Source organism: Nerophis lumbriciformis, linkage group LG26 (genome assembly GCF_033978685.3).
Source record: "Nerophis lumbriciformis linkage group LG26, RoL_Nlum_v2.1, whole genome shotgun sequence".
NCBI classification, from domain to species: domain Eukaryota; kingdom Metazoa; phylum Chordata; class Actinopteri; order Syngnathiformes; family Syngnathidae; genus Nerophis; species Nerophis lumbriciformis.
Genome location: NC_084573.2, coordinates 12,890,001 through 12,916,461, shown reverse-complemented (window position 1 = coordinate 12,916,461; position 26,461 = coordinate 12,890,001). Strand labels below are relative to the sequence as shown.

Below are 26,461 nucleotides of genomic sequence, written 5' to 3'. Positions count from 1 at the left end.
ATATGTTTTTTTCCTTTTTTATTATGCATTTTCGGCAGGTGCGACTTATACTCCGGTGCGACTTATACTCCGAAAAATACGGTATATTCCATGTATCGCCCAGACCTATTAAGGCGCAAGTCTTGAAAGCTGCGTTCCAAAGTAGACTCGGCCTTGAATGTTTGACAGTGTGTGACAAAATACCTCATCAGCCGGCTCCCACGTTCTTGTCGTGCTTTCGAGTCTCACTTGTCCTCGCTCAGGAATGTTCTTCGTGCCGATGCCTGTTCAAAGACAGGAGACGGTAGTGGCGGTGGGGCTGGGTGGAGGGGGGTTTAGTGTTACCTGGAAAACAAAGTGAGGGTTTGGAATGAGAGTTACAGACGAAAAAGGTGTGGGAGAGACATTTTGTGCCTGAGGAAAGTCATTAAATAAGGTTTATTTTGTCTTTGAACCAATAATTATGTCACCTTTCAGGCTAGTACAGGGGTCGGCAACCCGCGGCTCTAGAGCCGCAAGCGGCTCTTTAGCGCCGCCCTAGTGGCTCTCTGGAGCTTTTTCAAAAATGTATGAAAAATGGAAAAAGATGAGGGGGAAAAAATATATTTTTTGTTTTAATATGGTTTCTGTAGGACAGGGGTCGGCAACCTTTACCAGTCAAAGAGCCATTTTGACCAGTTTCACAAATTAAAGAAAACAATGGGAGCCACAATCATCTTTTGAAATTTAAAATGAAATAACACTGCATTCAAAGTTTTTTTTTTGCGTTGTGCTATGTATAAACCAGGGGTCTCAGACACGCGGGCCACACCTTAATATGAAAATTGAATGTTACTGCGGCCCGCGGGTTTTATGTAAATGGCGCTTGACAGCGTCATACTTGCCATCCTTCCCAATTTTTCCGGGAGACCATGAATATCAGGGCAAGTATTCTCTCGAACGTGCCGTGATGGTACAGCATTGAGCGCCCACTACAACCAGCGTGCCGGCCCGGTCACACGTTGTATGGAGCTTTTGCTTGCTCACGTCAGTGACCGCAAGGCATACTTGGTCAACAACCATACAGGTTACACTGACGGTGGCGGTATAAAACAACTTTAACACTCTTACTAATAATGCGCCACACTGTGAACCCACACCAAACAAGAATGACAAACACATTTCGGGAGAACATCTGCACCGTAACACAACATAAACACAACAGAACAAATACCCAGAATCCAATGCAGCCCTAACTCTTCCGGGCTACATTATACACCCCAGCTACCAAACCCCGCCCACCTCAACCGACGCACGGGGGGGGGGGGGTTTGGTGTGCAGCTGAGCCACATCAGAGTGATCAAAGAGCCGCATGCGGCTCCGGAGCCGCGGGTTGCCGACCCCTGCTGTAGGAGGACAAACATGACACAAACCTCCCTAATTGTTATAAAGTACACTGTTTATATTAAACATGCTTCACTGATTCGAGTATTTGGCGAGCGCCGTTTTGTCCTACTAATTTTGGCGGTCCTTGAACTCACCGTAGTTTGTTTACATGCATAATTTTCTCCGACTTTCTGGGACGTGTTTTATGCCACTTCTTTTTCTGTCTCATTTTGTCCACCAAACTTTTAAGGTTGTGCATGAATGCACAAAGGTGAGTTTTGTTGATGTTATTGACTTGTGTGGAGTGCTAATCAGAGATATTTGGTCACTGCATGACTGCAAGCTAATCGATGCTAACATGCTATTTAGGCTAGCTATAAGTACATATTTAGGGATGTCCGATAATGGCTTTTTGCAGATATCGGATATTCTGATATTGTCCAACTCTTTAATTACCGATACCGATATCAACCGATACCGATATATACAGTCGTGGAATTAACACATTATTATGCCTAATTTGGACAACCAGGTATGGTGAAGATAAGGTCCTTTTTTTTTTAAATTAATAAAATAAAAATAAATTAAAAACATTTTCTTGAATAAAAAAGAAAGTAAAACAATATAAAAACAGTTACATAGAAACTAGTAATTAATGAAAATGAGTAAAATTAACTGCTAAAGGTTAGTACTATTAGTGGACCAGCAGCACGCACAATCATGTGTGCTTACGGACTGTATCCCTTGCAGACTGTATTGATATATATTGATATATAATGTAGGAACCAGAATATTAATAACAGAAAAAACAACCCTTTTGTGTGAATGAGGGAGGGAGTTTTTTTTGGGTTGGTGCACTAATTGTAAGTGTATCTTGTGTTTTTTATGTTGATTTAATAAAAAAAAAAAAAAAAAAAAAAAAAAATAACGATACCGATAATTTACAATATTACATTTTAAAGCATTTATCGGCCTCTCTTTACATACTGCATCATTATGCCTCATTTGTAGCTATATTTGAGGTCATTTAGTTTCCTTTAAGTCCTATTAATTCAATGTATATCTCATGACACACTATCTGTATGTAAAATTGCTTTTAATTTTTTGCGGCTCCAGACAGATTTGTTTTTGTATTTTTGGTCCAATATGGCTCCTTCAACATTTTGAGTTGCAGACCCCTGGGCAGTTCAAGGGGTAAACAAAAATATATATTAAAATTAGAGATGTCCGATAATATCGGACTGCTGATATTATCGGCCGATAAATGCTTTAAAATGTAATATCGGAAATTATCGGTATCTGTTGTGAAAAGTAAAATGTATGACTTTTTAAAACGCCGCTGTACGAAGTGGTACACGGGCGTAGGGAGAAGTACAGAGCGCCGATAAACCTTAAAGGCACTGCCTTTGCGTGCCGGCCCAATCACATAATATCTACGGCTTTTCACACACACAAGTGAATGCCATGCATACTTGGTCAACAGCCATACAGGTCAGAATGAGGGTGGCCGTATAAACAACTTTAACACTGTTACAAATATGCGCCACACTGTGAACCCACACCAAACAAGAATGACAAACACATTTCGGGAGAACATCCGCACCGTAACACAACAGAACAAATACCCAGAACCCCTTGCAGCACTAACTCGTCCGGGACGCTACAATATACACCCCCCCCGACACCCCCTGCCCCGCCCACCTCGACCTCCTCATGCTCTCTGAGGGAGAACATGTCCCAAATTCCAAGCTGCTGTTGTGAGGCATGTTAAAAAAATATAATGCACTTTGTGACTTCAATAATAAATATGGCAGTGCCATGTTGGCATTTATTTTGGAAAACCTTGTTACATTGTTTAATGCATCCAGCGGGGCATCACAACAAAATTAGGCATAATAATGTGTTAATTACACGACTGTATATATCGGTATCGGTTGATATCGGAATCGGTAATTAAGAGTTGGGCAATATCGGAATATCGGTTATTGGCAAAAAAAGCCATTATCGGACATCTCTAATTAAAATGTATTATTTGGCCTTTTTAAAAATGTCATACTTTGAACAAATATGACTGTGGGAGGGAGATGGGTACCTTGTAGGCTTGTACGGTATACTGGTACTAGTATAGTACCGCAATACTAATGAATCATTTTCGGTATAGCTCGGTTGGTAGAGCGGCCGTGCCAGCAACTTGAGGGTTGCAGGTTTGATCCCCGCTTCCGCCATCCTAGTCACTGCAGTTGTGTCCTTGGGCAAGACACTTTACCCACCTGCTCCCAGTGCCACCCACACTGGTTTAAATGTAACTTAGATATCGGGTTTCACTATGTAAAGCGCTTTGAGTCACTTGAGAAAAAGCGCTATATAAATGTAATTCACTTTACTTCACTACTATGCCGCCTCTGAAAAGTACCGGTCCACCGCGCCCCCCGTCGTCGTCACGTCATGACATTGCTGGTTTACGAGCAGACGAGCATGTTCGGCAGCGCACGATCACAGAGTACTTACAAACGGGCATAGTGTGTAGACCGAAAAGGGAGAACGGACGCATTTTGGCTTCAAAACTAACAATAAAGGTGACGCTATAACACTGAGACACCCTCAGGAAGAGGTGCTTTAAGACAAAATATTGATTGAGGACCGCTTTTTGCAAGAAACAAAGCCCGGAGCTCTGCCAGCTACAGTATACGTCGTTTAGATACTGGTGTGCGATCTTTAGGCTTGATCATTCAGTTTTTCTTCAGCAAATGGGCTAATGATGTTGAAATGTGACTGTACCGTTGGCACTGTAGCTCACATAAAGTCTGGGTCCTCATTTCCCACTCGTTAAGGTTACATTTGATTGATTGATTGATTGATGGATGTGTGCATGTGATATATGGCATCCATTAAAATGGACAAGTGCAGGGTTATAATAAGTATATGTAAAAAGTGGACAAAGTGCCCAAAACCGCTTATTGGAGACACATCCAGAGACAAATGTTGACTAACAGCTGATTTGTATTAAAACCATGGTCATAAAAAAAACTCCATGTTCCCAGTAGGGTTTGCTTAAAGCCTTTTCAATCCGTCAGAATTCTGACATCAGTGCAAGATTTCGGCTATCTCACTTCCAATACACTATGTATTCTTCTGAGACGTACATAAAAAAAATGTTGCAAATTGGAATATGAGACCCCCCTGACTTCAACAAGTCTTCTTTTCCTGCCTTCAGGTGGCTGGTGTTCAGTGATCCAGGTTTCCAGGGAATGCTGGCTGTGCTGGAAACGGGGATATACCCTTTTCCGGAGACGTGGGGCTTCCCGTCGCCGTTTGTAGGCTCTCTCAAACCCCTTAAAATGGTTTGTAGTGTTTTCCACTTGACAACTTGGTTCCAGGTGTTAATGCTTTGCACTAATGTGAACGTGCTATTTGTTTCAGGGCGGTTTTAAAGTGGAGAATCCAAATGAAGTTAAGGTGAGACCATTATTGCAGTTTGAAAATACAAAAACCCAAAACCAGTGAAGTTGGCACGTTGTGTAAATGGTAAATAAAAATACAATGATTTGCAAATCCTTTTCAACTTATATTCAATTGAATAGACTGCAAAAAATGAGATATTTAATGTTCGAACTGGTAAACTTTGTTATTTTTTGCAAATATTAGCTCATTTGGAATTTGATGATGTTTCAAAAAAGCTGGCACAAGTGGCAAAAAAGACTGAGAAAGTTGAGGAATGCTCATCACTTATTTGGAACATCCCACAGGTGAACAGGCTAATTGGGAACAGGTGGGTGCCATGATTGGGTATAAAAGCAGCTTCCATGAAATGCTCAGTCATTCACAAACAAGGATGGGGCGAGGGTCACCACTTTGTGAACAAATGCGTGAGCAAATTGTCGAACAGTTTAAGAACAACATTTCTCAACCAGCTATTGCAAGGAATTTAGGGATTTCACCCTCTACGGTCCGTAATATCATCAAAAGGTTCAGAGAATCTGGAGAAATCACTGCACATAAGCGATAATATTACGGACCGTCGATCCTTCAGGCGGTACCGCATCAAAAAGCGACATCGGTGTGTAAAGGATATCACCACATGGGCTCAGGAACATTTCAGAAAACCACTGTCAGTAACTACAGTTCGTCGCTACATCTGTAAGTGCAAGTTAAAACTCTACTACGCAAAGCCAAAGCCATTTATCAACAACACCCAGAAACGGTGCCGGTTTCGCTGGGCCCGAGCTCATCTAAGATGAACTGATGCAAAGTGGAAAAGTGTTCTGTGGTCTGACGAGTCCACATTTCAAATTGTTTTTGGAAACTGTGGATGTCGTGTCCTCCGGACCAAAGAGGAAAAGAACCATGCGGATTGTTCTAGGCGCAAAGTTCAAAAGCCAGCATTTGTGGTGGTATGGGGGTGCATTAGAGCCCAAAGCATGGGTAACTTACACATCTGTGAAGGCACCATTAATGCTGAAAGGTACATACAGGTTTTGGAGCAACATATGTTGCCATCCAAGTAACGTTTTCATGGACGCCCCTGCTTATTTCAGCAAGACAATGCCACAATGCTTATTTCAGCAAGACAATGCCTTGTAGTCCAGACCTGTGTCCCATTGAAAATGTGTGGCGCAATATGAAGCCTAAAATACCACAACAGAGACCCCGGATTGTTGAACAACTTAAACTGTACATCAAGCAAGAATGGGAAAGAATTCCACCTGAAAAGCTTCAATAATTGGTCTCCTCAGTTCCCAAACATTTATTGAGTATTGTTCAAAGGAAAGGCCATGTAACACAGTGGTAAAAATGCCCCTGTGCCAACTTTTTTTGCAATGTGTTGCTGCCAATAAATTCTAATTTAATGATTATTTGCAAAAAAAATAAAAAAAATTAAGTTCCTCAGTTTGAACGTTAAATATCTTGTCTTTGCAGTCTATTCAATTGAATATAAGTTGAAAAGGATTTGCAAATCATTGTATTCTCTTTTTATTTACCATTTACACAACGCGCCAACTTCACTGGTTTTGTGTTTTGTATTTGTGTGGCCAAATTTTGAAAGTCGTCTTTTATTTTAATTTATGCAACAAAAAATAAATAAAAAAAATGAATAAACAGCTGCACACTGAAAAATTACCACCACACCAAATGTACAAGGTCCTCTCTTTCAATTCTGAATCATGTTCATTCAATGGCTGATGCCAACGCATACCCTTTTTTTGTATGAGTCTACCTTGAATGATCTGCTTCTTCGCCAATTATACTCTGAATGAAATGTCAACTTTTGAAATGATGTCTTTTGAAACTAGCTTTTGGTGGTATCACGGTCTGGGGGTGCATGAGTTCTGCCAGCACCGGGGTGCTGAATTCCAACATGTACTGTGACATTCTATAGCAGGGAATGAGCCACTAATGTTGTTATTTTCAGGAAATGGTAAATATTCTGTAATTTAAGTTATATCCGAGGTGTTGTCCCTTGAGAAAATTATATAAAATAGTTGCTACTACCGTTTGATCAAAACAACATTGTTCTTCAAGGCTTTGGTGTATGAGAAACCTGGATTCGAAGGTTCCCATTTGGAAATCGACAGTGAAGTTTTCAGCTTTTGCAATGACGAAGAGGACGATGTCAACACGGACACTCCCGAGCTCGAGTCTGTGGGTTCTTTGAAGATAATCGGAGGATTGTGAGTATTTTTGTTGCACTTTTGGGTGCAACAAAATCCAAAAACTAAATGTAGCCAATAACAAAAAGAACTGTGTTTCTGCGTCCAGCTGGGTAGGCTACAATGAACCAGGGTTTGAAGGGCAACAGTACATACTGGAGGAAGGAGAGTACCTGGACTGTGGTGACTGGGGAGGTTCGGGGCAGATACTGTCACTTCGACCCATCATGTCTGTAAGTACCATTTTGAAATACATAGGGCCTGATTTACTAGAGGTTTGCGTGTACGAAAACATGTGAAAACTTGATAGAACATGCAAAGCTGAGCTACTGGACGTTTATTAGTGTTAAGTGAGCAGAAGAAGGCGTATATTTTGCGCCTGTCGTCATTAATATGCAGAATACATGCTGATCATCAAAATGCCCACAATACTGGGAGGAAAAAAATGCAAATATATTATACAGCACACGCAATGTGATTTATCAACACTCATCAATGTTTTGGGAGCGTAATTTTGCATTTTATTTAGCACATTTGAAAAGGACACGCAAACTGACACAGTTCCACATATAGACCACAGTTCCATTACAGACTAAAGTGTGTTTCCTAGTCGGGGAGTAGTCTTTGCCATTAAGCCGAATATATTATTTTGTTGCACCCTAAAAAGTGGAAAAACTGTAGGTATTGTATTCATTACAAACAAGCTGTTGGATTGTATCGATACCAGTACTCAATGGTACCAATTTTCGGTACTTTTGTGCGTGTTAATAAATGTTAATTGTTTAACAATAACATTTAATTTTTTAATGTCACATTTAAAAATGTGCTGTCTAGTTGTTAAATCTTGTTTGTTTATTTCATTTCTGAGTCTCATTTGCAAGTATTACTTTGCATGCAGTTGCGATTCCAAGAGGTTAGATGGCAGTAGTTTATAGAGTACAGTGTGTTTCCTCGTCGGGGAGTAGTCTTTGCCATTAAGCCGAATATATTATTTTGTTGCGCCCTAAAAAGTGGAAAACTGTAGGTATTGTATTCATTACAAACCAGCTGTTTGATTGTAACGTGTCTTTTGGTATCGATACCAGTACTCGATGTCCGGTACTTTTGTGCGTGTTAATAAATGTTAATTGTTTAACAATAACATTGCATTTTTTAATGTCACATTTAAAAATGTGCTGTCTAGTTGTTAAATCTTGTTTGCTTATTTCATTTCTGAGTCTCATTTGCAAGTATTACTTTGCATGCAGTTGCAATTCCAAGAGGTTAGATGGCAGTAGTTTATAGAGTACAGTGTGTTTCCTCGTCGGGGGAGTAGTCTTTGCCATTAAGCCGAATATATTATTTTGTTGTGCCCTAAAAAAGTGGAAAAAATCTAAGTATTGTATTCATTACAAACCAGCTGTTTGATTGTGACGTGTCTCTTGGTATCGATACCAGTAATCGATGGTACCAATTTCCAGTACTTTTGTGCGTGATAAATGGTAATTGTTTCACAATAACATTTAATTTTTTAATGTCACATTTAAAAATGTGCTGTCTAGTTGTTAAATCTTGTTTGTTTATTTCATTTCTGAGTCTCATTTGCAAGTATTACTTTGCATGCAGTTGCAATTCCAAGAGGTTAGATGGCAGTAGTTTATAGAGTACAGTGTGTTTCCTCGTCGGGGGAGTAGTCTTTGCCATTAAGCCGAATATATTATTTTGTTGCGCCCTAAAAAGTGGAAAACTGTAGGTATTGTATTCATTACAAACCAGCTGTTTGATTGTAACGTGTCTTTTGGTATCGATACCAGTACTCGATGTCCGGTACTTTTGTGCGTGTTAATAAATGCTAATTGTTTAACAATAACATTGCATTTTTTAATGTCACATTTAAAAATGTGCTGTCTAGTTGTTAAATCTTGTTTGCTTATTTCATTTCTGAGTCTCATTTGCAAGTATTACTTTGCATGCAGTTGCAATTCCAAGAGGTTAGATGGCAGTAGTTTATAGAGTACAGTGTGTTTCCTCGTCGGGGGAGTAGTCTTTGCTATTAAGCCGAATATATTATTTTGTTGCGCCCTAAAAAAGTGGAAAAACTAAGTATTGTATTCATTACAAACCAGCTGTTTGATTGTAACGTGTCTCTTGGTATTGATGGTACCAATTTCCGGTACCTTTGTGCGTGTTGATAAATGGTAATTGTTTAACAATAACATTACATTTTTAATGTCACATTTAAAAATGTGCTGTCTAGTTGTTAAATGTTGTTAGCTTATTTCATTTCTGAGTCTCATTTGCAAGTATTACTCTCGGTTTGATTTCTTATTCTCTGGTAGACCAGGTGCATATGAGGTATGTTAAGAAGCAAAGTACCCTAATAATGTGTTATATATTGTATATATTATATAATAATATAATATAATATAATAATATAATACATCGGTTTACATTATATACTGTATATATAATATCAATCAATCAATCAATCTTTATTTATATAGCCCTAAATCACAAGTGTCTCAAAGGGCTGCACAAGCCACAACGACATCCTCGGTACAAAGCCCACATAATATGTAAATGTTACATATTTGATATTGCTACTATGGTACATTTTTTCTCTACTTTATACCTTCTGTGCCCTTGTGTGCATTATCCTTTCCATCCTTTGTAACTGAGCTACTGTGTGGAACAATTTCCCTTGTGGATCAATAAAGTTTGTCTAAGTCTAAGTCTAATCCATACCGCTACCTAGGGCTGCACGATTTTGGGGGGAAAAAAAACCTAATTGCAATATCTCTGCCAAAAAAAAAAGAGATTTTAGTCATTTAAATGTATAAAACTGCTAAAATGATGAGTGAAGGAAGTCCTCAAGTCAAGCTTTGTTTATACAGCACATTAAAACTACTTACATTGACCAAAGTGCTGCAAAAACAATTAGTTGTAGAGGTGTACGAATAATGAGGCAGGAGAAGAAGATGAAGTGCATCAATCCTTTGCTTTCCACTTAAGATTGTTACAACAGGAACACCTCAACAGCCTGACTAATGACTTCCTTTTCTCATTTGACCTGGAAAAACTACCCTCTGGGTGAATAGCTCTGTATCTCTCCCTCCCCTCTATGTATATAGGATTCCCCTGAAGAGCAGGGAAACCTGCGAAACAGGCTTGTAGGGACGAAATAGCCTCTGTGTTTTTTCCTGACCTAACGTACACTATATTGCCAAAAGTATTTGGCCACCCATCCAAATGATCAGAATCAGGTGTCCTAATCACTTGGCCCGGCCACAGGTGTATAAAATCAAGCACTTAGGCATGGAAACTGTTTCTACAAACATTTGTGAAAGAATGGGCCGCTCTCAGTGATTTCCAGCGTGAAACTGTCATAGGATGCCACCTGTGCAACAAATCCAGTCGTGAAATGTCCTCGCTTCTAAATATTCCAAAGTCCACTTTATTATAAGAAAAGTGAAGAGTTTGGGAACAACAGCAACTCAGCCACCAAGTGGTAGGCCACGTAAACTGGCAGAGAGGAGTCAGCGGAGGCTGAAGCGCATAGTGCAAAGACTTTCTGCACAGTCAGTTGCTACAGAGCTCCAAACGTCGTGTGACCTTCCAGTTAGCCCACGTACAGTACGCAGAGAGCTTCATGGAATGGGTTCCCATGGCCGAGCAGCTGCATCTAAGCCATACATCACCAAGTCCAATGCAAAGCGTCGGATGCAGTGGTGTAAAGTACGTCGCTACTGGACTCTAGAGCCTTCTCTGGAGAGATTAATCACGCTTTTCCACTAGGCAATCTAATGGACCAGTCTGGGTTTGGAGGTTGCCAGGAGAACGCTACATTTCGGACTGCATTGTGCCGAGTGTAAAATTTGGTGGAGGAGGAATTATGGTGTGGGGTTGTTTTTCAGGAGTTGGGCTTGGTCCCTTAGTTCCAGTGAAAGGAACTTTGAATGCTCCAGGATACCGAAACATTTTGGACAATTCCCTGCTCCCAACCTTGTGGGAACAGTTTGGAGCGGGCCCCTTCCTCTTCCAACATGACTGCGCACCAGTGCACAAAGCAAGGTGCATAAAGATGTGGATGACAGAGTCTGGTGTGGATGAACTTGACTGGCCTGCACAGAGTCCTGACCTGAACCCGATAGAACACCTTCGGGATGAATCAGAACAGAGACTGAGAGCCCAGGTCTTCTCGACCAACATCAGTGTGTGACCTCACCAATGTGCTTTTGGAAGAATGGTGGAAAATTCCTATAAACACACTCCGCAACCTTGTGGACAGCCTTCCCAGAAGAGTTGAAGCTGTAATAGCTGCAAAAGGTGGACCGACTTCATATTGAACCCTATGGGTTAGGAATGGGATAACACTTCAAGTTCATATGTGAGTCAAGGCAGGTGGCCAAATACTTTTGGCAATATAGTGTATATTCCGCTCTACCTCGGTATTGAGCACTGTATAACGGATAAACCACAGAAACCTCGACTATATATATATATGTATATATATATATATATATATATATATATATACATACATATACATGCACACAGTACATACCAAAAGTTTGGACACACCTTCTCATTCAATGTGTTTTCTTTATTTCTATGACTATTTACATCATGGGGTATCAAACTCTGGCCCGCGGGCCTAATTAGGCCCGCCGTGTAATTTCACTTGGCCTTTGAGGCGATATCAAATTAACACTAAAGCTGGCCCGCAGATTATATATTGCGGCGGTGCCGCGGTAACGCCACATTCACCGCTGACTCTCATACTTGCCAACCCTCCCGGGAGTCTTCCAAACTTCAGCGCCCCTCCCGAAAATCGTCAGGTCTGCTTTTCAGCCAGTCCAACGAGTGCTGGCCCAGTCACAAGATATGTGCGGCTTCTGCACGCACACACAATTGAATGCAACGCATACTTCATCAACAGCGATACAAGTTACACTGAGGGTAGCCGAATAAAAAACTTTAACACTGTTAGAAATATACGCCACACTGTGAATCCACACCAAACAAGAATGACAAACACATTTCGGGAGAACATCCGCACCGTAACACAACATAAACACAACAGAACAAAAACCCAGAACCCTTTGCAGCACTAACTCTTCCGGGACGCTACAAAATACACCCCTGCTACCACCAAAGCTCCTCCCCCACACACACACAACTTGTAGCATCCCGGAAGAGTTAGTGCTGTAAAGGGTTCTGGGTATTTGTTCTGTTGTGTTTATGTTGTGTTACGGTGCGGATGTTCTCCCGAAATGTGTTTGTCATTCTTGTTTGGTGTGGATTCACAGTGTGGCGTATATTTCTAACAGTGTTAAAGTTTTTTATACTGGCACCCTCAGTGTAACCTGTATCGCTGTTGATGAAGTATGCGTTGCATTCACTCGTGTGTGCGTACAGAAGCCGCACATATCTTGTGACTGGGTCTGAACAATGTTAGAATGGATGAAAAGCGGACGTGACGATAGCTCGTAGAGTACGTTAAAGGCAGTGCATTTAAGGCACGCCCCCAAGACTGTGGTCCGGGTGGACGAGATATAATGACTGATGAACACCTTCGTTCGATAATGAAGGTTGCCTCAGCTCAAAGCCTGAGCCCCGACATTAATGAACTAGCATCCAAGAAAAGATGGCAGGTATCTGGCTTGGGCACATCCGATTAGATCAGTGTGTTGCAAACTGAGCAGTTTAAAGTCCTGAATGGTTGGTTTATTCATTATTTTATTTTCAAATGTATTAGTCTGTGGAAAAAGTTAATGTTGATATTTACCTCAGAAGGCTGCAAATAGAAAAGAGGCATTAAATTTTTATTTAAATTGTATTTGATATGCCATTGATATTTTTTAATTATTATTATTATTATTATTTCAAACTCGATTTTGCATGTCACTAAAAGTTATATAAGCCTTGCTTGTTCAATATTCAATGCAATACTTGTTTGGGTCCCTATTAAAAGGTTAATTTGTTCAACCTTGGCCCGCGGCTTTGTTCAGTTTTACATTTTGGCCCACTCTGTACCGGTATTTGAGTTTGACACCCCTGATTTACATTGTTGATTGTCACTGAAGGCATCAAAACTATGAATGAACACATGTGGAGTTATGTACTTAACAAAAAAGGTGAAATAACTGAAAACATGTTTTATATTCTAGTCTCTTCAAAATAGCCACCCTTTGCTCTGATTACTGCTTTGCACATTCCTGGCATTCTCTCGATGAGCTTCAAGATTTAGCCACCTGAAAGGGTTTTCACTTCACAGGTGTCACAGTTTTGATGCCTTCAGTGACAATCTACAATGGAAATAGTCATGAAAATAAAGAAAACACATTGAAATGAGAAGGACGGCCCTCGTACTTCAGCCATTTCACACTATCACCATAAAAACCTTTTTGCACATACTGTACAGTAATACATTATTACAACGCCAGCAGTGTTTATATGCACCGCGGCGCACAAAAACATGCCGTTACTTGTAACCACTTCTGACTGGCCAGCAGGCCAAGGACACAAGGCAGATCTGATTCTTGCGGTTATTGCAGTAATTAAAATGTCAATGCAACTACAAACCCCGTTTCCATAGTAGTTGGGACATTGTGTTAGATGTAAATATAAACGGAATACAATGATTTGCAAATCATTTTCAACCCATATTCAGTTGAATATGCTACAAAGACAACATATTTGATGTTCAAACTGATAAACTTTTTTTTTTTTTTTTGCAAATAATCATTAACTTTAGAATTTGATGCCAGCAACACGTGACAAAGAAGTTGGAAAAGGTGGCAATAAATACTGATAAAGTTGAGGAATGCTCATCCAACACTTATTTGGAACATCCCACAGGTGAACAGGCAAATTGGGAACAGGTGGGTGCCACGATTGGGCATAAAAACAGCTTCCCAAAAAATGCTCAGTCTTTCACAAGAAAGGATGGGGCGAGGTACACCACTTTGTCCACAACTGCGTGAGCAAATAGTCAAACAGTTTAAGAACAACGTTTCTCAAAGTGCAATTGCAATAAATTTAGGGATTTCAACATCTACGGTCCATAATATCATCAAAAGATTCAGAGAATCTGGAGAAACCAACATTGAATGACCGTGACTTTCGATCCCTCAGACGGCACTGTATCAAAAACCGACATCAATCTCTAAAGGATATCACCACATGGGCTCAGGAACACTTCAGAAAACCACTGTCACTAAATACAGTTGGTCGCTACATCTGTAAGTGCAAGTTAAAGCTCTACTATGCAAAGCGAAAGCCATTTATCAACAACATGCAGGAACGCCGCCGGCTTCTCTGGGCCCGAGATCATCTAAGATGGACTCATGCAAAGTGGAAAAGTGTTCTGTGGTCTGACGAGTCCACATTTCAAATTGTTTTTTTAAATATTCGACATCGTGTCATCCGGACCAAAGGGGAAGCGAACCATACAGACTGTTATCGACGCAAAGTTCAAAAGCCAGCATCTGTGATGGTATGGGGGTGCATTAGTGCCCAAGGCATGGGTAACTTACACATCTGTGAAGGCACCATTAATGCTGAAAGGTACATACAGGTTTCGGAACAACATATGCTGCCGTCTAAGCGCCGTCTTTTTCATGGACGCCCCTGCTTATTTCAGCAAGACAATGTCAAGCCACATTCAGCACGTGTTACAACAGCGTGGTTTTGTAAAAAAAGAGTGCGGGTACTTTCCTGGCCCACCTGCAGTCCAGACCTGTCTCCCATCGAAAATGTGTGGCGCATTATGAAGCGTAAAATACGACAGCGGAGACCCCAGAGTGTTGAACGACTGAAGCTCTACATAAAGCAAGAATGGGAAAGAATTCCACTTTCAAAGCTTCAACAATTAGTTTCCTCAGTTCCCAATCGTTTATTGAGTGTTGTTAAAAGAAAAGGTGATGTAACACAGTGGTGAACATGCCCTTTCCCAACTACTTTGGCACGTGTTGCAGCCATGAAATTCTAAGTTAATTATTATTTGCAAAAAAAAAAAAAAAGTTTAAGAGTTTGAACATCAAATATCTTGTCTTTGTAGTGCATTCAATTGAATATGGGTTGAAAAGGATTTGCAAATCATTGTATTCCGTTTATATTTACATCCAACACAATTTCCCAACTCATATGGAAACGGGGTTTGTACATTCACATACAGTGTTTATACGCAAGGGCGTTCAACTATTCATGACGGCCAGCCGCCCCTAATAAGTACGTTCCTAGGAAACACTGGTATTGGACTCGGGTAAACCAATTTACAACTGATGCACTCTGATGTTTCTTTACTGTAACCTTGATCCACTTTAACTTCCAATGAGCTGCGATTGTTTCTTAGTGGGGACGTCACGAAAGAGATAAGCATGAACTGTGGTACAAAGGTGACTGTGTAGTCGTTATGCCAAAGGAAATCAAACAATAAACGTTGTGTATTGACATGGTAGTAGGCTACATGAATCATGCGTAACCTGGTTTTTGCGTAACCTGGGTTGGCTCATAGAATGTATTTCGATTTTGGTCCGTGCGGTCAAACTAGACATTTTAGCAGGGTAATGCCAACAATCTGTCCCGACTCCCGACTAAAATATTGCCACTTCACTTTACGAAATACATTTGGCTAATCGACATCAGTAAAATGTGTCATAATTACTAGAGATGCCCGATAATGGCTTTTTTGCCGATATTCCGATATTGTCCAACTCTTAATTACCGATTCCGATATCAACCGATACCTATATATACAGTCGTGGAATTAACACATTATTATGCCTAATTTTGTTGTGATGCCCCGCTGGATGCATTAAACAATGTAACAAGGTTTGGTGGTGTATATTGTAGAGTCCCGGAAGAGTTAGTGCTGCAAGGGGTTCTGGGTATTTGTTCTGTTGTGTTTATGTTGTGTTACGGTGCGGATGTTCTCCCGGAATGTGTTTGTCATTCTTGTTTGGTGTGGGTTCACAGTGTGGCGCATAATTGTAACAGTGTTAAAGTTGTTCATACGGCCACCCTCAGTGTGACCATTCCGATATCAACCGATACCGATACATACAGTCGTGGAATTAACACATTATGATGTCTGATTTTGTTGTGATGCCCCGCTGGATGCATTAAACAATGTAACTTTACCATGAATTGATTAACGTGGACCCCGACTTAAACAAGTTGAAAAACTTATTGGGGTGTTACCATTTAGTGGTCAATTGTACGGAATATGTACTGTACTGTGCAATCTACTAATACAAGTTTCAATCAATCAAAAACAAGGTTTTCCAAAATAAGAGAACAACTTCAACTCCAGTTATGGAAAAAATGCCAACATGGCACTGCCATATTTATTATTGAAGTCACAAAGTGCATTATTTTTTTTAACATGCCTCAAAACAGCAGCTTGGAATTTGGGACATGCTCTCCCTGAGATAATCCTGATACCCACTACAACTATGGGAAATACTATACTTTGACTTTCACAAAGTGCAATTTTATTTTTAAACATGCCTCAAAACAACAGCTACAAAAACAATGAAGGCACACAGCTTCAGTCCAGAGTATACTAGAGCATACTTGCCAACCTTGAGACCTCCGAATTCAGGAAATGGGGCGGGGTTTGGTGGTAGCAGGGGGTGTATATTGTAGCATCCTGGAAGAGTTAGTGCTGCAAGGGGTTTTGGGTATTTGTTCTGTTGTGTTTATGTCGTGTTACGGTGCGGATGTTCTCCCGAAATGTGTTTGTCATTCTTGTTTGGTGTGGGTTCACAGTGTGGCGCATATTTGTAACAGTGTTAAAGTTGTTTATACGGTGTGTGACCATTCCGATATCAACCGATACCGATACATACAGTCGTGGAATTAACACATTATGATGCCTAATTTTGTTGTGATGCCCCGCTGGATGCATTAAACAATGTAACTTTACCATGAATTGATTAACGTGGACTCCGACTTAAACAAGTTGAAAAACTTATTGGGGTGTTACCATTTAGTGGTCAATTGTACGGAATATGTACTGTACTGTGCAATCTACTAATACAAGTTTCAATCAATCAATCAAAAACAAGGTTTTCCAAAATAAGAGAACAACTTCAACTCCAGTTATGGAATAAATGCCAACATGGCACTGCCATATTTATTATTGAAGTCACAAAGTGCATTATTTTTTTTAACATGCCTCAAAACAGCAGCTTGGAATTTGGGACATGCTCTCCCTGAGATAATCCTGATACCTACTACAACTATGGGAAATACTATACTTTGACTTTCACAAAGTGCATTATTTTTTTCATTTTTTTTAAAACATGCCTCAAAACAACAGCTACAAAAACAATGAAGGCACACAGCTTCAGTCCAGAGTATACTAGAGCATACTTGCCAACCTTGACACCTCCGAATTCGGGAGATGGGGGCGGGGTTTGGTGGTAGCGGGGGGTGTATATTGTAGCGTCCTGGAAGAGTTAGTGCTGCAAGGGGTTCTGGGTATTTGTTCTGTTGTGTTACGGTGCGGATGTTCTCCCGAAATGTGTTTGTCATTCTCGTTTGGTGTGGGTTCACAGTGTGCCGCATATTTGTAACGGTGTTAAAGTTGTTTATACGGCCACCCTCAGTGTGACCTGTATGGCTGTTGGCCAAGTATGCCTTGCATTCACTTGTGTGTGTGAAAAGAGGTAGATATTATGTGATTGGGCTGGTACGCAAAGGCAGTGCCTTTAAGGTTTATCGGCGCTCTGTACTTCTCCCTGCGTCCGTGTACCACTCCGTACAGCAGCGTTTTAAAAAGTCATACATTTTACTTTTTGAAACCGATACCGATAATTTCCGATATTACATTTATCGGCCGATATCGGCAGCCCGATATTATCGGACATCTCTAATAATTACTTAGTAAACCATCTTGCCAGAAGCATAAACAAGAGAAGCCTCGAATCGATTTCCCGATCATAGCGTGAGATTAATTAATTAATTAATTAATTTTAAAAAGTACCGTATTTTTCGGACTATAAGTCGCAGTTTTTTTCATAGTTTGGCCGGGCTCCAGTGCGATTTATATATGTTTTTTTCCTTCTTTATTATGCATTTTCGGCAGGTGCGACTTATACTCCGGTGCGACTTATACTCCGAAAAATACGGTATTGATTTTCAATCGGGAAATCGCACATCCGTGGTCCCCTCTCAAGGTTTCTCATTGTATCCCATTGGGTTGAGTTTTTTCCTTGCCCTGATGTGGGATCTGAACCAAGGATGTTGTTGTGGCTTGTGCAGCCCTTTGAGACACTCGTGATTTAGGGCTATATAAATGAACTTTGATTGATTGATTAAATGATTGATTGATAACAATGAGTGCCAGTTCTTTAATTAACTACATCCCTCCATAAAATATAGAAACAACTGTGATAAATAATAATAATAATAATAATAATAATAATAATAATAATGAAGGTTGCCTCAGCTCAAAGCCTGAGCCCCGACATTAATGAACTAGCATCCAAGAAAAGATGGCAGGTATCTGGCTTGGGCACATCAGATTAGATCAGTGTGTTGTAAACTGAGCAGTTTAAAGTCCTGAATGGTTGTTTTATTCATTGTTATTTTATTTTCAAATTTATTAGCCTGTGGAAAAAGTTAATGTTGATATTTACCTCAGAAGGCTGCAAATAGAAAAGAGGCATTAAATTTGTATTTAAATTGCATTTGATATGCCATTGATATTTTGTCGATTTTACTTCAAAGAAAACTGGTTTTGTTTGATAAAAACAAAACTTTTTCAAAAATTATTATGTATTTTACAATGCACTGCTTTTATATTTCCTGTATTTTATATTATTACATTGAACTGTTTTTTATATTTAAATTTTTTATCCTGTAAAGCGTCCTTGAGTACTCTGAAAAGCGCTATACCAAATAAAATGTATTATTATTATTATTATAAAATTCTACCCAAACATTTAATGAAGTCAAATACAAATAAGGCAACAAGAGAAGTACCCAGCATTTCTCTTTTCTATTCTATTTTTTTTCTTCGGATTAAAAAAATATATAACAAAAAATAAATAAAAATAAAAATGTTCAATTGATTAAGAATCGTTACAAATAAGAATCACGAATCATTCGAAAACTGATTTTTTTTTTTTGGGAGGCCTAATAAATATTTAATACTTGTTTATATTGACAAATGTCGTGTTTTAGACTGCAGTATTCGTCAATTCAGGATATTTCAATCAATCAATCAAAGTTTATTTATATAGCCCTTAATCAAAAGTGTCTCAAAGGGCTGCACAAGCCACAACGGCATCCGTATTATTACGTATACGTCAAGCTTTTGTGCTATTGTGTGCTTAGCTGTTGTGTATCTGCTACCTCTTAATAGCCTTTAGCCTACCATGTTTACCTTTTTGTAAGGGACCACTAAAATGCAAGAAAGAAAAAAACAAACTTGTCTGCTGACCGGAGGACATTTAGACATTTAGATATCGAGATGCTAGCTGATGCATGTCATTTTTTTTTTGCTGATTTTGGACTGATATCACTATCAGCTTGGGACACTCCTAAAAAAAAATTTGCCAGGAATTCTAACACAAGCTTTCATGTCTGTCAAAGGATTTCATCTCGCCACACCTCAAAATGTTCAGCAACAAAGATTTCAGCGACCGAGGGGTCAACATCGACCTGATTGTGCCCGTCATCAACATGGACCACACCGGCTACGGCACCAAGACGGAGTCTTTTGATGTCATCAGTGGCATGTAAGTCGACATTAAAAATGTATTTGGGTATGGACCGAATTTCCTTGATGGACTATGGCAGGGGTCGGCAACCCAAAACGTTGAAAGAGCCATATTGGACCAAAAATACAATGAAAATGAAAAGCCGTATATAAGTGTTATAATGAAGGAAACACATGAAGTAAGTGTCTATATTAGCTATAATAGCCTACTATCAAAATGACTGTGTCGCAGGCTGAAGCAAATCTTATTCTACCATTTGTAAATCCGAGACTACTCAGGAGGTGAGATAACTCCTGGAAATTACTGGCTTCTAATGGCCAAAGGTATAGATGTGTGTGTCCAAGTTAAAGGAAATGGATTTATTACAATCTTTGGCAAGCTGGGTAATGTTTGCTGTGGTCTGGAACAACATGGCACACAAACAACTATGAGAAATGCAGCCAATATTACATACAGATAATGTGTCATGAGACATCCAAATATAAATTATATACAACGAGGATACAAGTAAAGGATATTAAATGAGCTCAAATATACCTACAAATGAGGCATAATGATGCAATATGTACATACAGCTAGCCTAAATAGCATGTTAGCATTGATTAGCTTGCAGTCAGGCAGTGACCAAATATGCCTGATTAGCACGTTTTGTGGCGGTCTTATTTACGTGGCTCACCTTCGACAGTGTCTTCTCCCCCGTCATCTTTGTTGTAGCGGTGTAGCGTGCAAGGACGGGAGTGGAAGAAGTGTCAAAAGATGGCGCTAACTGTTTTAATGACATTCAGACTTTACTTCAATCAATAACGGAGCGGCATCTCCTCATCCGGAAACAACAACAATGTGTCCCGTCCGACCGGAACTCTCTAATAACTACATTTCCTCGGGTGAATAATGTAAAGTCACTACACCGGTATGTTTTAGCGCTTTCATGGCGAGTTTACTGACAGATATAAGTAAGAATTTTACACTACTTTATATTAGAAATGGCAACAGCGGAGGATGAATGTCCCATAACAAGAAGGTAGATAGATAGACTATGGCGTCTACACGGACTACAAGGTCGGACGCGCGCAATTTTTCAGGATTTATGCAGATCCCAAATATACATCAGCAGGTACCAGAAGGTAAGAAAAGTTGCTTTTGCATAATATTGCGAAACAAAACTCCAGATAATATCTTACCTTATACACACACCATAATAATACTCGTATGTTTTATGCGGCGACAATCCATCAAGCGGTGCGTCTTCATAGCTTACCAAGGTCGTACTAAAACATTTTGATAGATTTTTGAGCGCCGTGTGTAAAGTTCTATATTTTCAATGGAACATACAAAATGTCGGTGTTGTTTACTTGAGTCATACTGCAGACTACACGTGTCTCTTATGTTTGACTGCCATCTACTGCTCACACTTATCATTACACCATGTACCAAAATAAAATTGCTTCGAGGTCGGTAAGCAAAACCAGAATTATTCCGCACATTAGGCGCACTGTTGAGTTTTGAGGGGAAAAATAGATTTTAAAGGCCTACTGAAATGACATTTTTTTTATTTAAACGGGGATAGCAGATCCATTCTATGTGTCATACTTGATCATTTCGCGATATTGCAATATTTTTGCTGAAAGGATTTAGTAGAGAACATCGACGATAAAGTTCGCAACTTTTGGTCGCTGATTAAAAAAAGCCTTGCCTGTACCGGAAGTAGCGTGACGTCACAAGTTGAAAGTCTCCTCACGTTTTCCCATTGTTTACATCAGCAGCGAGAGCGATCAAAACCGAGAAAGCGACGATTACCCCATTAATTTGAGCCAGGATAAAAGATTCGTGGATGAGGAACGTGAGAGTGAAGTATTAGAGTGCAGTGCAGGACGCATCTTTTTTCGCTCTGACCGTAACTTAGGTACAAGGGCTCATTGGATTCCACACTCTCTCCTTTTTCTATTGTGGATCACGGATTTGTATTTTAAACCACCTCGGATACTATATCCTCTTGAAAATGAGAGTCGAGAACGCGAAATGGACATTCACAGTGACTTTTATCTCCACGACAATACATCGGTGAAGCACTTTAGCTACGGAGCTAACGTGATAGCATCGGGCTTAACTGCAGATAGAAACAAAAGAAATAAACCCCTGACTGGAAGGATAGACAGAAAATCAACAAAACTTTTAAACCATGGACCTGTAACTACACGGTTAATGCTTTCCTGCCTGGCGAAGCTTAACAATGCTGTTGCTAACGACGCCATTGAATCTAACTTAGCTACGGACCTCGACAGAGCTATGATAAAAACATTAGCTCTCCGCCTACGCCAACCCTCATCTGCTCATCAACACCGAAGCTCACCTGCGTTCCAGCGATCGACGGAGCGACGAAGGACTTCACTTGATCATCGATGCGGTCGGCGGCTAGCGTCGGATAGCGCGTCTGCTATCCAAGTCAAAGTCCTCCTGGTTGTGTTGCTGTAGCCAGACGCTAATACACCGATCGCACTTACAGGTTTCTTCTTTGCAGTCTCTATTGTTCATTAAACAAATTGCAAAAGATTCACCAACACAGATGTCCAGAATACTGTGGAATTTTCCCATGAAAACTGAACTTTTTGTATTGGATACAATGGCGTCCCAATACTTCCGTTTCAACCATCGACGTCACGCGCATACGTCATCATACCTAGACGTTTTCAACCGGAAGTTTCGCAGGAAATTTAAAATTGCACTTTATAAGTTAACCCGGCCGTATTGGCATTAAGATTTCATCATTGATATATAAACTATCAGAATGCGTGGTCGGTAGTAGTGGGTTTCAGTAGGCCTTTAAGTGCGCCTTATAGTCCGGAAAATACGGTAATATGTTACGAATAAGTCAGCAGCCAAATGAAGAGCCTTTGTAGCCTCTTTTAAAATGGTTCTGTAATAATTTACCCAACAAATAATATACTGTGATATATATCGTTATCACAGCGATATGTTGCGTTTGGGCCATACGATATTGCACATTCCTAATAACTTGTGTTAGAGTTAGGGTAGTTTTTCAAGTAAACAAACAACTTGCATTCGGGATTAGAAATAGTTACTGGACTACCTTTGTTTTAGGATTTTTTTTGAAAGAAAAATGCCTCTGTTTGAACTTTAGAACTATCCAGAATTCCAGTCAGTTATTTTGCTTTGCTGCAGTACCTTGTTGGGACAACATTGCAGGTGTGCAACACAAACGGGCCGCCACACCCATGCCGACATGTCAACACATGTTAAGTTAGCTCCTTTGCAAAAGCTTCAACCAGCCACACCCTCGGCTTCCTGTCTGCGTGCGCTATGGAGCGTGCTCTGTCTTACCGTGCGAATACATCAAAGAAGGCGTCTGTCTGGTTGTTGTTTTGCTACCCTGAACTTTGTCAGTCTTCTTAGTTTACACATGAATACTGCAAAGTGGATAATCTTGTTTGAGAGCGGGGAAAAAAATCAGCCTGCACAACAAACCCACAAAGGAAATATGAATAATGGCATTGAAATCATGCGAATCTGGAACATTCGGTTCCCAGGCAGGGCTTTTACGCGCAATGATAGCGCGTCATTTAGGTCGCACTGACCGCGGCCTATTCGCCGATCCGTGCGAGACTAGTCTTGTACGTTAGCAAGCACACAAGGGAGGAGGTTACGACCTGGATTCTGAAATCTTGAGGCGATGTGGTTTTATGGATGTGTGGTATGAGAGGCGGGAACATGTCCATGACCTGTTCTCTTATTAGAGGAGTAAATAAGTAAAGGAGATTATAGATTTTTCTGTCACCGTTGGTACTCGTAGCAGTGTTTCTGCGACAAATACATTTGGACAGCCACAAATAGATGTAGGGTTGGGTATGGATGGGAACCAGGACTTAGGTTCCAATTCTAATATGTAATTTCCCCTCTGTGGGATGAATAAAAGTCTATCCTATACTCCCGAAACTGTTCAAAATGGTCTAGGGTTACATGATATAGAGCAGGCCTGGGCAATTATTTGGACTCGGAGGGCCAAATTTAGAGAAAAAATGTGTCTGGGGGCCGGTATATCTATCTATCTATCTATATATATATCTATATATATATATATATATATATATATATATATATATATATATATATATATATATATATATATATATATATATATATATATATGTATGTGTGGGGAAAAAAATCACAAGACTATTTCATCTCTATATATATATATATATATATATATATATATATGCACATTATATATATATATATATATATATATATATATATATATATATATATATATATATATATATATATATATACATGTGTATATATATATATATACACATATATACACACACATACTGTATATACACGTATACATACATACATATATATATATATATATATATATACATACATATATATATATATACTTACATATATACACATATATATATATATATATATATATATATATATATATATATATATATATATATTAGGGCTACAGCTAACGATTAATTTGATAATCGATTAATCTGTCGATTATTACTTCGATTAATCGATTAATAATCGGATAAAAGAGACAAACTACATTTCTATCCTTTTCAGTATTTTATTGGGGGGAAAAACAGCATACTGGCACCATACTTATTTTGATTATTGTTTCTCAGCTGTTTGTACATGTTGCAGTTTATAAATAAAGGTTTATATATAAAAAAAAAATTGCCTCTGCGCATGCGCATAGCATAGATCTAAGGCTGCAGCTAACGATTATTTTTCTATCGATTAATCTATAGATTATTTTTTTCGATTAATCGGTTAATGTATAGATTATTTTTTCGATTAATCTATAGATTATTTTTCCTTTTACCGATTATTTTTTTTATTTAAAATGAAGATGAAAAAATAAATGTAGGCCAGTTTTTTCAAAAGGCATGGCTTTTATTTACAAAAAAAAAAGTATGGCCACTCAGTCAACATTGACAACAACATGACAAAATATTCTGTAACAATGTAAACATTTAACAAAATTAAAAGTAGCTTATTTGCTTTTAATGTGCAAATATAAAAGTAAACATCCAGTGCAAATCTTAATATTCTGCAATAGTATAAGCATTTCAAAAGTAAAAGTATTGCTTATTTTGCTTTAAAATGTGCAAAAATAAAGATAAACATCCAATTCAAAAAAGTGCAAAACGGAAATATTCTGTAACAACAGTGTAAACATTTCAACAAAAGTAAAAGTATTGCTTATTTGCTAAAATGTGCAAAAATAAAGATAAACATCCAATACAAAAAAGTGCAAAACGAAATATTCTGTAACAACAGTGTAAACATTTCAACAAAAGTAAAACTTTTGCTTATTTTGCTTAATAACACAACAATGATAGTATGATTAAAGTGAAAGTTAATTGTTCGTTTGTACATAGTATACGTAATTGTTAATGTTGTAAAAGGTATTTGCACAACTAATTAACGTTAGCGTTAAAGAGGAGCGCGTCTTTGTAAACACTGAACAGGCACGCCAAACGCTCCTCTCAGAGCGAAACGTTGCTTTAGTTTATGAATTTACAACGCAGATACAAATGACACATTCATGTTTTTGTGTAATGATGACAACGTATACTCACGCGGACGATTGACTAGTTGATGGTGATGGCAAGAACGCTGCCGTTGTGCTGCTATGATAGGCCATTTCCGCTCGACACAGTGTGCATACAACAACATTATTAGCAGAGGTGGGTAGAGTAGCCAGAAATTGTACTCAAGTAAGAGTACTGTTACTTTAGAGATTTATTACTCAAGTAAAAGTAAGGAGTAGTCACCGAAATATTTACTTGAGTAAAAGTAAAAAGTATGTTGTGAAAAAACTACTCAAGTACTGAGTAACATACACACACATATCATATATATATATATATATATATATATATATATATATATATATATATATATATATATATATATATATATATGTGTATATATACACACACACACACACACACACACACACACACACACACACATATATATATATATATATATATATATATATATATATACATACATTGATATATACAGTATATAATTTATATTTATTTATTTTGCCGTTTTTGTTTACATGTTAAAGGTGTTTTAATGAATATACATGCATGTTTAACATATAGATTCCTTTCTTTCATGAAGACAAGAATATAAGTTGGTGTATTACCTGATTCTGATGACTTGTATTGATTGTAATCAGGAAGTAGTGCTGGTAACGTCCACGTTTTCAAATGGAGGAGAAAAAAAGTTCCTCCTTTCTGTCTAATACCACATGAAAGTGGTTGTTATTTGGCATCTTATTTGTCCACCTTCCATATTCGTTTTTATACCCTTTACAAGAAATACATTGGCGGCAAACTCCGTAGCTTGCTAGCTTGTTTGCGCTGGCTTTCGGACACTCTTATTTTGAAAGCGCAGGCGCGATGGAGCGGGACTTTTATTGTGAAGACAGGAACTGTGCAGTCAGTCTTTACGGTTGAAATAAAAAAAGGGTCTTTTTTCCTTCACACTTTTGATTGATTGATTGGAACTTGTATTAGTAGATTGCACAGTACAGTGCATATTCCGTACAATTGACCACTAAATGGTAACACCCGAAGTTAGCTCGGAGCCAGTCAGGTCATGTGACCCCTGGCTCTGTTTGATTGGTCCAACGTCACCAGTGACTGCATCTGATTGGTGGAACGAAGTGAAACGTCACCAGTAAGGCAGGCACTA

General features: G+C 39.0%; 1 protein-coding gene and 1 long non-coding RNA gene across 3 annotated transcripts in view; one reads left to right on the top strand and one right to left on the bottom strand.

The window, feature by feature from the left end:
* LOC133623881 (uncharacterized) overlaps window positions 1–26,461 on the top strand; it is an 80,337-nt gene that overhangs the window by 22,716 nt on the left and 31,160 nt on the right. For both annotated transcript variants that reach the window (XM_061987349.2, XM_061987348.2), the window contains 5 exons: window positions 4,559–4,685; window positions 4,765–4,800; window positions 6,865–7,013; window positions 7,102–7,225; window positions 19,578–19,723. In XM_061987349.2, coding sequence (XP_061843333.2) covers window positions 4,559–4,685; window positions 4,765–4,800; window positions 6,865–7,013; window positions 7,102–7,225; window positions 19,578–19,723 — 582 coding nt within the window. The remainder of the gene's footprint in view (window positions 1–4,558; window positions 4,686–4,764; window positions 4,801–6,864; window positions 7,014–7,101; window positions 7,226–19,577; window positions 19,724–26,461) is intronic.
* Window positions 1–26,461, bottom strand: part of LOC133623882 (uncharacterized) — a 130,220-nt gene that overhangs the window by 99,129 nt on the left and 4,630 nt on the right. The window contains exon 2 of the long non-coding RNA XR_009817947.2: window positions 184–324. This is a non-coding gene — a long non-coding RNA (uncharacterized lncRNA). The remainder of the gene's footprint in view (window positions 1–183; window positions 325–26,461) is intronic.